Genomic DNA, 13,720 nt, shown 5'->3' with positions numbered 1-13,720 from the left:
ATAAAAGATAAAGCATTTTTCATTAGGTATTATGATAAACAACAAAATGGGAGAAGAAGTCAAAACAAATGTTTGATCTTCAAACAAAGCTTCCACATAGACAACAGTTACATACAAACTCTGCTGCTACGTGAGAGATGGCTTTTCGAATTGAGGTAATGCTGCTTAGCTAATGGCAGGTTTCCTGCCAGAAAGGCCATCACAGACAACACCATCTGGCAGAAAACATCCATCGAGGAATGACAGCAAGCCACTGAGGTATGACCCACTTCCACAAGTCACGCAGAAATAAAAGCTTCTCTGTGGCTACCTGGGTTTTTTTCAGAGCTCATTCCTATGCCTCTCATCAATCCATCCTAAAGAACACTAAAGAGACCCATGTAGAGTTTTGAAAACCCCTCACCTTTCACACCGATCTCGAGCATGCACATCAGCTCCTTTTTTAAGAAGAAACTCCATTATCTCTTCATGATGTTCAGAGACAGCAAGAATAAGTGGGGTATATCCCTCCTAAAAGGGCAGATACAGTTAAAAATAAAAGTAAAAAATATCTTCAAGAAAAATACGAATGCAACTTTTTGAAAGAACTTCTTCAACAAATAAAAACCCCTTACCTTGTTTTGAGCATTAATATTGGCATTATGCTCAAGTAACAGCCCTGCTACAGTGGTATTAGGAGACAGGACAGCCAGGTGAAGGGCAGTGTTGCCGTCAGCATCTGCCAGATTTGGGTCAGCACCGTGCTCTAATAGAATAGCCACACATTTTTCTTGCTGGCACTGTACTGCCTGGGAACAAAACACAAAAAAGGAAAAACTTCCAACATTTACCTTTCACTTTGTTACAATTCCCCCAGCTTCCCAATACTGGGAAATAAGAGCGCCTTCAAAGATTAGCTAACATATGCCTTTCCACATCAATCACAATATGCATTTTTCTACACAGGTCTAAATAAAGAATCCTGCAAAATACATAATTTAGGGCATAATCAATAAGCCTCACTTACAAGAACATAATACAGTCCACATACCTTCATCAGTGGCGATTTGTTATCATTGTCAAAAAGATTTAGCTTACACTGGTTTTCTACTAGATGTGTAACTACATCCACATGGCCACTTGCACAAGCGAGATGCAGAGGTGTCCTAAAAATTAAATAAATTAAATTAGCACAGACAGGCATAATTTCAGGCTTTGATAAATGGATATGACCACAAGTTTCACTCTGCACTAATTTTTAACTGCATTGCTGTAGGTGGGTCCTCTGTGTTTATGGAAGCTCAACTAATCTTTCAAATGTTTTAGTATCTTGCTGAAAGACAGAGGAACATCACCTCCCTGGCTGGGTGGGAACAGAAAGGGGGAGGTACACGAATTAAGTAGCAGGTGATACAGGAACTCAGCGATTTGTAAGGCAGATACTCCTTGTTAGAGGGCAGCTGATGGGCCCCCTCCATAGCAAAGAGCACGAGGACAAGAAAAACACACAAGACTTGTGATATCTTGTTACGAACGGAAGAAACTGAAGCATCAAGGAAGAGCTCCTAAGAGCAACTACCACCAATTTTTGAAAAATTCCCATGCAAGTATGCAGGATCCTTAATCTCTGAAGAAATGGCTGACTGCGATTACTTGAAAGCTAAACAGAACTTCTAGTGAAGGAGTCCATGATCATCTAAAAGCTGCTACTACCAAGCACTAGGAAACAGGACAAACCTAAAGTCCCTAACAGCTCTGAAAATAGGAAAGTCTGCAGAAAACCTGTGGGCTCATTGCTGCCCTCCCAACCAAGCCTCTAAGCCTGCCAAGTGGAAAGAGATGGCTCTGCTTGGAGCAAGTCCTGCTGAGCTCTACAGAAGATCCACTTCAGGGAACAGGCTGGGAGAACATAAGAGTGTTCGCAGTTGTCTCCAGAAGAGACCTTCGGTAACACCAAAGCTGTTCTGCCACCCCCCTGGGGATCCTGCTGCTCCTGCAGTCATACATTGATCACCCATGGGGTAGAAGAGACCTACTGATGTCTGAGCAGCCACAAAACAACTCAACCAGGAGGCCACAGGGGAATAGCAAACTGATGGCACACACTTTCAAAGGCACCCGAGCCAACAACCCAGCAGCTACAAGATATGCAATGCTAAGCTCTAGAGTTCACTTCGACAGGCAGCTGACAGAGTAAATCTCTCAGGGATTAGTTTGACCCAGGATTCATGACTCTCCAGCATCATGCCTGCAGTGCTTCAAACTCCGTGCCGAGTTTTGCCTATCTTTTTCAGTAGGGCTGAAGGCTTTGCTAGACCACCTCTAAAAAGTCTGCCTGCTCCTAATTCATGCTGTTCCAAACACATTTTTTTGGAGGTCCTACGGGCTACTTTATGGAAGGAGCCTGTAGGCATGAGACTTGCCATGTCCCTTGCATAGGATTTTGCTTTTGGAAATCCCGAGGAGCAGAACTGAGATATTCTATGAACAATGCACATTTCAGCATTTCAGTCTGAAATAATACACAATTTCAGTCACTGCTTCACAGGTTTCCTATTCTTCACTTCTATTTCCAATCATGCCTTTGAGTCCCTGGAGGACGTGATGAAGCTCTGAAACTCAATTTCATCTCATGATCGTTCACACCACACATCACATCCACAAACACTAAGAGGGAGTAGGTGGGCCTGTAACCCAAGCGTACAGGGGCTGCAGCAAACAGGCATACTCTGTCCACTGAATTCCTCTCAGGCAAGCTTTTCAGCACTGAGCATTGTCATGCCAAAATCATTGCAGTGCTCTACTGCCTTGGCTCTTGTGAAATTTGTTTTGGGTTTTATTTTGTTTTTTTACAGCGTGCTACTTTATTTCCCCAGTTATAACACTGATAATAGCTTGACACACGGAAGGAAACCTTTCTAGAAGAAACAAAGCTGTCTAGAGAATGAACTTACACACAAAGTAGCCAAATTTCATATTAGGGCCTACTAAGACGCAATTACTATTTCCATAAATGCCATTGGCACCCTGACTCAAGCAAATGGAGTCACTAAATGCACTCAATTCACCTTAAACTGCATCTCCCATCTCTAACTGCATAAACAAATACTAATTGCCAACACTCAGGCACATAATCCACATTAGCAAAGTGGATATTTACCATGCTCTTTCCTGCTTCTACAAATCTAGGTGTTTTTAGGGCAATAAGCGAGCTGGTCACCACAAGTCTAGCCTTTGGGACAGGCAGCCTAAGAAGCTGAGCTACCCTGCCAAAACCAGCATCTCTTCAGAATATCACAAAACTTTTTACTCTGAGCCTTTTTAGAAAAGGTATTAAAGGGTTGTAACACACAAGACTCCAAAACTTCAGCCAATTCCCTTATGCTAGATCACTAGGAACTATGCTGCAGCCCAGGGCTTCTCCTGAAGACAGAACTGCCAAATACTTGCTGTGCGCGACTCAAAAACTCACACAACAGCACCTGTCAGAAGCAGCAGCTTTTCCTGCAAGTCACTGATCAGATCTTCCAATCCAAGGTACTGATTAGCTGAGCCAAAGCCTCAGTGCAAACAACTAATTAACTGCCACCTAAAATCAGACTGGCTTTGGCTGCCACATCACAGTCACAAAAGGCAACTGTGCACGCAGCATCGATAAATATCATGTTTATTCTGCATTACAAGTCCTTCCCAACTCGGCCGAATTCACAGGGTTTCTGGCAACACAAGCCCGATTCCCACAGCCAGCCGAAGGCTGCGCTCGGCTGCGGCGCCCGCCCTCCCGTTCCTCCCAGGACGCTGCCGGCCCCGCGCCGGGGAGCTCCCGGGGAATGCTGTAGGTGCACCTGGGGCTCCCGGCCCGCCCCCGCGGCTCCCGCGCTTACCGCTCCGCCTTGTCCCGCCCGTCGATGCCGTATTTCCTCAGTCCCTGCCGCACCTGGGCCAGGTCGCCGCTGGCGGCCGCACGGTGCAGCTTGCCCAGATCCTTCTGCCGGAGCTCGTAGGCACCGGCGGAGCAGGGCAGGGAGGCGCTGCCGGGCGGCGGCTGTCCTTTCCTCTTTTTTCCGAACCCGAAGATCCTCTTCATCCTGCGACAGGGACGCGGGAAGCACCCGCCGGGCTGTGTCGGGCTCCGAGCAGGGACAGGGGAGAGGAAGGGAGGGGAACTCCCGACAGCGGCCTCGACTCGGTGCGGCTGCTGCGGAGCGAAGGGCCGGCGTGCCTGGAGGGGCGGGGCGGGGCGGGGCGGGGCAGGGCAGGGCAGGGCTGGAGCAGGGGCAGAAGCAGGGGCAGGGCCAAGAGTAGCAGAAGGGGCATCAACAGGGCACCGCTCGCTGCCCGCGGAACCCCCCCGCCCTGCGAGCCCGGCGCAGGCGCGGTCCGCTGGCGGCGGGAGGCGGCGGGAGGCGGCGGGAGGGCTCGCGCAGGCGCGGCCGCGGGAGGCGGTGAATTAGCGGACAAAGTGGTTATCCCGTGGATTGCGTGTCCTGGTGTCTTTAGTGCTCCTTGAGGGCTGTTACTGGGATTGGGTGCATGGGTGACAAAGGGACAAACAACAAGGCTTAATACAGGAGGAAATGGGATGGAGGGGGACTTCAGACATCATCCCGCTGCGTCCCTTACCATTGTTGAGTAAGTCTGGTCCCTGTAGCTGGACTCGCAAGCCGCAGATTGAAATGAAGATGGAGCTCTGGGTGGGAGCCCGAGACAAGGGGCCGTGAACTGTCAACCTTCGGGATAAGAAAGAGCACGACGAGGGGTTACGTCAGCCAGGTGAATGGACACGGCAAGACCCAGCAGGATCAGGGAATTGCCGACCTGTCGGATATCAAAGGAGATGAAGACCAGTGACACCGGCGAGGTGGATGGACAGGGAGAGGAGGGCAGGAGCCGAGACGTGTGCGCGGGGAGACTGTGAGGGGATAAAGGCCCAAGGGTCCCTTGTGTGAGTATCCTACTCGGAGGTACCAGCTCGAGCTGTTTCTGTGTTACTGCAGAGGAATAAATGGCTTCGTGGAACGAAACATCTGAGACTTTGCTGTGGACAACCTGGGGTCGAACCGATTAGGAAACCTGGTCGGACTGTGTCAGAGGGGGGTCTGTAGGGATGGGTGTCAAGCGGGGCACCCGTCGAGACACTGGTGCCGCCCGCCGCAAAGGGGCTTCGATCCCAGCAGTGAAAGCCTCTGGCCTTGGGAGTGTGACTGTCAGATAGTTGTGAATGATCAGACTGGGAATTTTCCTTAATACCCATGACAGACTCAGAAGTTACTTTTCAGTAAATGTGGTTGTCTGCACCGACACAGGAGTCTACAAACCTGCACACTCACTATCTGTATGAAAACGTGGTACAGAAAGCAAAATATTTTGTGTTGGTAAGTTGGGAATCATTCTCAATATGGTACTGGTACAGTCATGCCCCTAGGTAGTGCAGATGCCATATGATTTGGGGGTGATGCATGGTACAGGAACCTAGCGTAGTTGGCTAATGGAACACCTTGCCAGAACACTCTTTGCTGTCTTTAGGAACTGCTGCTTTCATATGAATTTCTGAAAAAAAAGAGAGATGGCAAAAAACCCTAATTCAAACAAAGGAACACATTTCACTATGATTAGCAGTGAGAATATTTATTGCAGTGTGACAGTGCCACTTTTTAGAGAGACACTTCAGCCCTTTGAAATATTTTTTTCTCCTTTATCACTAATAATGGTACAGATATCAAAACCTTCATTTTCCTTTGCAGAATGAATCTTCACAGCTTTATCAAATGTGTTTGCTACCGGCAGTGTTCTCTTACACCACAGTAACTGATGTACGGTCACTTTCTTTAGTTGATTAGTGTATTAACAGTGTTCTGTTTTTTCAGACCTGATTTCTAGAAAGAAGAGCTAAATTAATAATACACAATAAATAGATGGAAAAATACCCTTTTGCTGAAATGACAGCTAAGTAGATTCAGGTTGCAAAACCTAAAATGTAGTAGTATTGGGAAGTTACTAGTAGTAACCATTTTGAGAGTATCTCTGTAGTCAGACTGATCATTTAATGGAGAAAAGAAGAGCAAAATACATTTTTAATCTGGATATATTTGTTTTCTTCCAGACGTCTTAGAAGAAAGGCAAGTTTTTATTTATGAGATGGCAACATGGAGTAAACGCAAGACATCTCTATGCTCTTCTCAGAAGGAAGTATTGCATCTCAAGTCCTTTTTCAAGTGGACGCATGCTTGGTCACAAATAGTTTTGGTTTTACAGGTCACTCCCCAGCCAAGACCAGGAGACCCTACAGTCCACGTTAAATGTTTCAGAATGGTATCAGTAAAACACCCTGTGATTAGAATCAGATTTAGTTGGTAGTAACTTTGATAACTGATTAGGCTAAAATTTGATTTCATGCTTTTAAGATCAGGGAGTGCTGATGAGACCAAAGAGTCGTATAGGCACAACAGGAACTGTTCATTCATTATTAGCCAAAAAAAGTTGCAAAATAAATAGCTAGAATCAATCACTAAACCAGTTGTCAGCTGTTTGTATAGATCTTTGTTCATACTGTTTCTTTAATCTTGTTGGGTCATGATGCTGTTGAAGATATCCAAGTGTTTGGTTTTAGTTTTAATCCATTCCAATTTTTAACTTTATTTTTACAGTGCCTTTTAGATTTTTTGTTGTCTTTTTTTGAGCATTGATATTTCCTATTCTGTTGCTTTGTCTGTTCAGTGTTCTCTGTGCAGCTTATCTGTAGCTTTCTCAGTATCATCTAGTAACTGCTGTTTCTTTTCCTGTCTGCATGAAATATTTCATTCATGCTCTGATAGTCTGTATACCACAGGAAGGTTTCCAAATAGGGCTTAAGTGTGGCTTAAGTGTTGCATAAGCCTTGGTATTTGGGTTAGTCTGCTGAAGGTACACCTTTCCTTCAGCGACATTCACCGTAGCTGGATAATTTAGCTCACAATCTTTGCACAGCTGAGGTACAAAATGGCAGTCTAAAATTCTCCTTTTCCAATATCTGTTTTCCCCCCTATTAGATCACTCAGTATATTTTATTTACCAGGAAGGAAAAGTGTCAGTAAAGACTTGTTGGGGTGATAACCATGTGTTAATTACCTGGTTTAGTAGACCTGCTTTGTAACAGCTGTATTTATAGAAGGGGTGGTACAACTCAGAAAAGCTGTCTGGGAGGATTGCACTTCTTGACATTGCCAACTCTGAGGCTTTGAAGAGGACTGAGTAGTTACATGAATCCTGCAGGCTGTGACTTCAACAGCTTTTGCTCTAAGTGGAGAGTTGCAACTGTGGGACTGTTTCTGCTGTGCCACCTCTGAAGCTTTTTACAGTCAGTGCTGAGTCAAGTGGTGGCACACCATATCCCATGCACACATGCACATGGTAGGATTAACAGCTAGCTTTCTGTTCAGAATGTGGAAGGGATTTCTTTTGGCATCCTCTAACTGATGAACAAGAAATGTTTTTTTCTTTTCAATACAGTAAAAGAGTTATTGTGTAAAAGAAGGGGCTTATTAGCATATTCAGAATGGCAGAGATGCACTGACTCACGCTTTTTGGGCAACCAATATACAGCTATCATAAAATTAACTCAGTGTGTTATCGTGGAGCCAGGTAGGCCATAATTGGATTTGTTAGGTTTGGTTACATCTTAATTGACAAAAATGCAAAATAAAACTTTTGTTTTCCTTCTTTTAATTAAACTACTTAGAAATTATAAACCATAAGAAAGCAATAAATGTCTGCTAAAAGTAGGACTGTAATGCATTGAAAATTGATTTCAATTTCCAAACATGGTGGTCTAACCCCAGACACTGAGGTACCACAGCTGCTTGATCACTACTCCCTGCACCTCACTTGCCCACAGTGGGATTGGGAGGAGAATTTAAAGAATTAATAAAAAACCCCAACTCTTGGGTTCAGATCAGAACAGTTTAATAATTGGAACAAAACAAGAAGCACTAAGAAGAATTGTAATTTTAAAAAGACAGAAAGGAAAAATAAAACCCAAGAGAAACAAGTGATGTACAATACAATTGCTCACCACCCACTGTTTGATGCTATCCTGTCTAACTTCTCCCAGTTTCTGTTTCTATGGTGTGGAATATCCCTTTGGCCAGTTTGAGTCAACTGTCCCAGCTATGCTTCCTCCCATCTTTTTGTGCAACTCCTCTCTTGGCATGGCATAAGACACTCAAAAGTCCCTGACTTTTGATAAGTGCTGCTCAGCAACAACCAAAATATCAATATGTTATTGTGCTGGTTTTGGCTAGGGTAGAATTAATTTTCTTCACAGTAGCTGGTATGGGGCTGTGTTTTGGATTTGTGCTGAACACAGTGATATATTACCATCAAACAGAAATGTTTTTGTTATTGCTGAGCAGTGCTGTTGGGTCCCAAGACAGCAGTCCTAAGCTGCCTGCTCTGGGATAGCCACAAAATTTCAGGTCCCAAGAGGGCAGTCTCGGACTGCGTACTCTGAGGTAGATGTATTTGGGATACATCCTTGGGCTAAATTAAGGCAAAACAATGCCAATCAATCAATTAGAAAGTTTTATTTATGACAGCAATGATGGCAGCACTAATTTTTCTTTCCAGTCTGTTGCTCATCTTGAAAAGTGCTGAACGTTCAGAATGCAATTGCATGAAGACTGTACATACTTCTTCAGAAGAAAATGTATCTGTGATTCCAGTTATGATAATGAAACTATTTGAGCTAAAATGCATTGTAGGGTCAGAGCTATGGTTGGGTTTGGTGCATCCATACAGCGGATGTCAGGGATGGGTTATTCTGAGTCTACAGTGCACATATCATATCCCTGCCCAGAGGGTTTCATGAGCATGGATAACTTGTGAGAAAAATTCTGATGGAGAAGTATGGGAGCCATCATCATTCCAGCTCTGCATTCTGGAAGGGATGCGCTGTCACACTGACTGCTGATTACAGGGCATACTTGGACCAGTGCTACTGCAGAGGTTTGCAGCATTGCTGCACAATTAGAAGGCCGTGAAGACTTCCCAAGGAGTAGGTAGTTCTGCTGTTTCATGTAGTAAGACGTAGCAGGAACTACAGGAACAAATGCCTCCTATCCATAGTAACATATTAAAGCAAGGTCCAGTGAAGAAACTGCTAGAATAAAATCAGTGATGAAGAAAATGGTGTCTCACAGATGTCTGGTGGCATTTGTCACTCATAGTGACATTAGCCACTCGAAATAGGTCACACATACCATACATGTAAATTTAGTGTAGAACTTAGGTGGGAGGTTCGTGCCCCACAGTGCTCTTTACCACAGTTTGTCTTGTAAAAGAATATAGTTACACAGCTCATTGCTTCGATTTCAATATTTTTTGGCCTTTGACCACTCTGGAAAATTTGTACAAACTTGATGACTGTAGGAAGTCAATAACTAATCGATCCCAGGTTTGGGGGGGAAAACTGGAATCTTTACTGAACATGCATCTCACAGTTTAAGGGTCTTGGGGGCAGGACATGTTAATGAGGAGGATGGATTATGCTAAATTGGGGATGGATTATGCTAACTAGAGGATTACACAATTTTCTGCTACAGTCACACAATTGGCTAATATTTCCTGTAACAAGGATTACATGAGGGGAAGAGAACAAAGGGGTTTCTACATGGCCTGATAACATCATCACAAAGTCTTTCCGTATCTTGCTGCAGGAGCCGAGCCAATCTACATAGTTAAATATCAATAGGTCTTGTGAGGAAGCATCCGATCCTCAGGTGGTGGGATTTCTTTCAACCCCTGTTGTCCATGGCCTGCTACATAATCCTTTTGTGCTGATATCCGAGTTTCGGATTGCTACATCTCTGCCTTTTTTATTTTCTTGTTGTAAAACAAAAAGTCGAGAAAAACTTTGATCCAACATTTACTGGGTACAGGAAAGCAAACAAGGAACAAAATGCAAAAGAATACAAAAATTCCAAACAATGCCACAATACATAATCTTTTCAACCATAGATCAATATTAAACATGTTTAGCTAGTTTAAACAAACTACCTAATCCATTCTCGTTGTTCTATTTCAGCTGATTGGTAAGGCTTTTTAGTTTGTCGATGCCTTGATATATCGATTCTGAATGATCACTGTTCCTTTCAGAATTTATTCTTATCTTTAAGCTTTCTAAAAATCTTTATTAGAACTGATTTATAAGGAAGTGACTTTGAATCAAATGAGTAGCTTTGATGACTTTAGGGTTTGTGTGTTCCTTGGCTTTCAAATTTTACCTGAAAGTGTTTTTAATACAAGGTTTGTTCTTGAAAACCTTTATTCAATCTAAACATCTCTGCAAATGAACAACTCCATTCAACTCAGGGTCATGCACCTTCTGTTTTTCATCTGAGAGTGCTTATCTATATATGAGATAATGTGGTTTGTGTATTTTGTGAGCAAACCAGAACATACCAATGATTATACATTCACACATTTACATGCTTTCACACAAACTTTCACACATGATGACCATCACCATGGTCTCACACAAATAGACTTTTGAGTTTTATTTTACTGTGTCTTCTACTTATGAAATGAGAAATTAGCATTCTTGTTTCTTACCTGTAGATTAGCAATATCTAACTATGTGTTTCTTCGATCCTTGAATTACTACTTCGATGAGAATATAACCTGTAAAACATAAACATATTTCTGCCTCATGTTCAATTTAAAATTCAAAAACGTATAATTCCTTTATAAACATTCCTATAGTTCAGAGGTAATATACACTCCCCCTATTTTCAAAGCAAATATGCATCTCCTGATGTTAATTGGCTTTGGATCTAAGGAGAACTTGTCATAGTTATTACAAAACCTAGTAAAAATTTTCACAAACACAAAAACTTCATTCTACTAGGGACTGCTATCTAGGTGAACAATTTTAGAAAACAATTAGCAAGGTTACTCTTGAATTTGTTTACATTATTAGACATCATCACTTATTTAAACCAAGACTTGCTGATTGAGGTGTCTGAGCTAATTAATAAAATCTTTGTTATGTCCAGGTATTCATCTAAAAACAATTTTGGCTGTTAGCTATGGAAGGGTGTCTTCACCAGCTTCACTGCGTTCCAGTTGTTTGCTTTCTTCGCCTTTTTTTTTTTTTTCCCTTGTTTTTGTCTTGGCTGGAGGTGAGGGAGTTGGGATAGGCTGGTTTCTGGCTCTCTCCGCCGGCAGCGCTCTGCCCATTCTAGTTCGTAGCTGCTCACTTGCAGTCCTGCTGCAGTGTGACGAATTCTGTGCATGTTCCATTTTTTAAGTTCAGCCACGCACCTCCACCAGGAGAGAAGGAGCCGCTTCTTCTGCCAATGCCGTGTTGGCTCTGGACTGCAAGCTTCTAAATTGTCTGAGTCTGAGGGGACTGGAATGTTTGCTAAAGAGGATGAGTTATGAGATAGACCAAACTCCTCTCTCTCAGCAATTGTAAATTCAAAATTAAGGGGCTTTAATCGAGGAAGTGTGGAAAAAAAACAGAAGAAATAACAACCCTTTATTAAAAGATACATGTATGTTGGCAAAACCAGTAACAGAACACACAAAAAAACCTAGACAGTCGTCCTAGAAAAAAAAAACAAAAAAAGGTCTGACTGAATACGTCTCTGTCCTTTAGCGCAGTCCTAATCGTGGCCTGCAGGGGGCACTGTTGGGTCGTTGAAGGTGCAGGACCTGCAGGTCTCTGTCGTGGCCTGCAGGGGGCGCTGTTGGGCTCTGGCAGTCACCATGCAGGGAGGGGGGTCTCGAATCATGGGAGAAGCCGAAAGGAAAAAAACGGAGACCCTTCCCCCCAGTGGGAGAAAGGCAGAAGGAAAAGCAACTCACCCCTATGGGACTCACTGTTCCCAGATGACCGTGTTCCAGGGCTCTCCCCTCCTCTCCCAGCAAGCACAGTCCACTCCGATAAAAGAAGGAAAACAACCAGTAGGTCCCAGTGGGAGTCACGAGGCAGTGACGGCGCAGGGCTGGTGGTCAGGCTTCACCAGGACGAAAGAATCAGAGAAACTAGCTCCTAGGCTTTTCCTCCAGAAATGCCCGGATACAGTCCCTGTCTCTGTCCCGGCGAGAGAACTCCACGGTCTGACCTCTCCTCTGTCCTGGCGGCCAGCTCTCCAAAATCTCCAAAACTTTCCCCCCCTCACTCCAGCCTTCAGCCTTCGAATGGGCCATTAGCATGGAATGCAGTCTGGCCAGCCATTTCTTTTGTAAGGCTAGTTGATTCCCTTCCCCCCTCCCCACTCGAACTCTGTTTCTCTCACAGGGAAGCAGAGGAAGAAAAAATTCCTCTCTCAGATTTATAACCTACAACATAAATATTAGAAACTGGGGCTCTCAGCACACACACGGCGCCATTTGTAGGAAGTCAATAACTAATCGATCCCAGGTTTGGGGGTGAAAACTGGAATCTTTATTAAACACGCATCTCACAATTTAAGGGTCTTGGGGGCAGGATATGTTAATGAGGAGGACAGATTATGCTAAATTGAGGATGGATTGTGCTAACTAGGGGATTACACAATTTTCTGCTACAGTCACACAATTGGTTAATATTTCCTGTAACAAGGATTACATAGTGGGGGAGAGAACAAAGGGGTTTCTACATGGCCTGATAACATCATCGCAAAGTCTTTCCATATCTTGCTGCAGAAGCCAGGGCAATCAACATAGTTAAATATCTTGTGAGGAAGCATCCGATCCTCAGGTGGTGGGATTTCTTTCAGCCCCTGTTGTCCATGGTCTGCTACATAATCCTTTTGTGCTGATATCTGAGTTTCAAATTGCTATAGATGACCTAAAGTCTTCGGCTTTGCCACAGATGTCTGGGTGGTGTTCTGAGACCCAGACTTCTGTTCAGTCCCAAACTGTTGCCAAGATATCCCAGGCCAGCTGAATGCAGAAGTGGACTTGCAGCCAGATGTACGCTGACAGCACTGCTTGTGACTGCAGATTTGCTTCTATGGCGCTCCAAGAGGAGCTTGGTGTTGGCCTCTGCAAGTCTCTCAATAGCTCTGAAACATTAAGAGGCACACAGAGAGTCATTTTTGGCAGTAAGGCTTTCGCAAAGTTACCCTCCACATCCTTGACTACTACTCGACTTCTAAAAGCCAAGGGCATTAAGAGATGTGGTTCTTATTGTGAGTGCATAAGAAACCAAGACACCAGCTATGCATCAGTAAACCAACAGGTAAGTGCAATGTGCTTGACATCCATTCAATAGAGTTTAGGAGTTTACATTCCGACTGCAAGGAACATGTTTTCACATCTGAAGCGGGGGATGGGAAATCATAGACTCACTTTGAACACTGAATGATTTGCAGAGCCTCTCTATAGCATTTCATTCAAATCTGGTAATTTTTGATTAAAGAATCACGGTGCTCCTCCATTACTCTGGAAAGGGGATCCTGGTCTGTCAGGAGTTAGGACATTGCTGCATATGAAAGCTGGAGAAAACAAGAAGAAATATGTGACCCTCCAGAGGATGAAACCCCTGTATGAAGCTGTCAAGAAGTTCAGACCCAATGCGTTTCAAGTTTTACAGTTGTGTCTAAACATTTATTGTAGTTTTTCCCATGTTTGTACCCTGAAATTGTTGTATGAAAAATACCCTTGACTTCTGTATCCTTAGGCCCCACTCCCTGATTGGCCAAAGTTTACTGCATTGCAGTATTTCCTTTTATGGCCACCCTTTCCCTAAAATGGATAAACCCTACCCCCTTTTTGC

General features: G+C 43.9%; 1 protein-coding gene across 10 annotated transcripts in view; it reads right to left on the bottom strand.

Moving 5' to 3' along the window:
- The window catches only part of ANKRD26 (ankyrin repeat domain 26), a 53,676-nt gene extending 49,461 nt beyond the window's left edge, over positions 1 to 4,215 (bottom strand). For 4 of the 10 annotated variants that reach the window (XM_032688663.1, XM_032688666.1, XM_032688664.1 and 1 more), the window contains exons 1-4: positions 3,864 to 4,213; positions 1,031 to 1,145; positions 615 to 788; positions 404 to 510 (exon numbers count right to left, since the gene is read on the bottom strand). In XM_032688663.1, the coding sequence (XP_032544554.1) occupies positions 404 to 510; positions 615 to 788; positions 1,031 to 1,145; positions 3,864 to 4,066 (599 nt within the window). In that variant the 5' untranslated portion in view covers positions 4,067 to 4,213. Of the gene's footprint in view, positions 1 to 403; positions 511 to 614; positions 789 to 1,030; positions 1,146 to 3,863 lie in introns of all 10 variants that reach the window. The other 6 variants (XM_032688669.1, XM_032688667.1, XM_032688668.1 and 3 more) reach the window with 3 other exon arrangements.
- Positions 4,216 to 13,720: the final 9,505 nt, after the last annotated feature.

The sequence above is a fragment of the Chiroxiphia lanceolata genome, chromosome 5, assembly GCF_009829145.1.
Source record: "Chiroxiphia lanceolata isolate bChiLan1 chromosome 5, bChiLan1.pri, whole genome shotgun sequence".
NCBI classification, from domain to species: Eukaryota; Metazoa; Chordata; class Aves; order Passeriformes; family Pipridae; genus Chiroxiphia; species Chiroxiphia lanceolata.
Note: the sequence above shows the minus strand (reverse complement) of the source record. Positions and strands in the feature narration are given on the sequence as shown.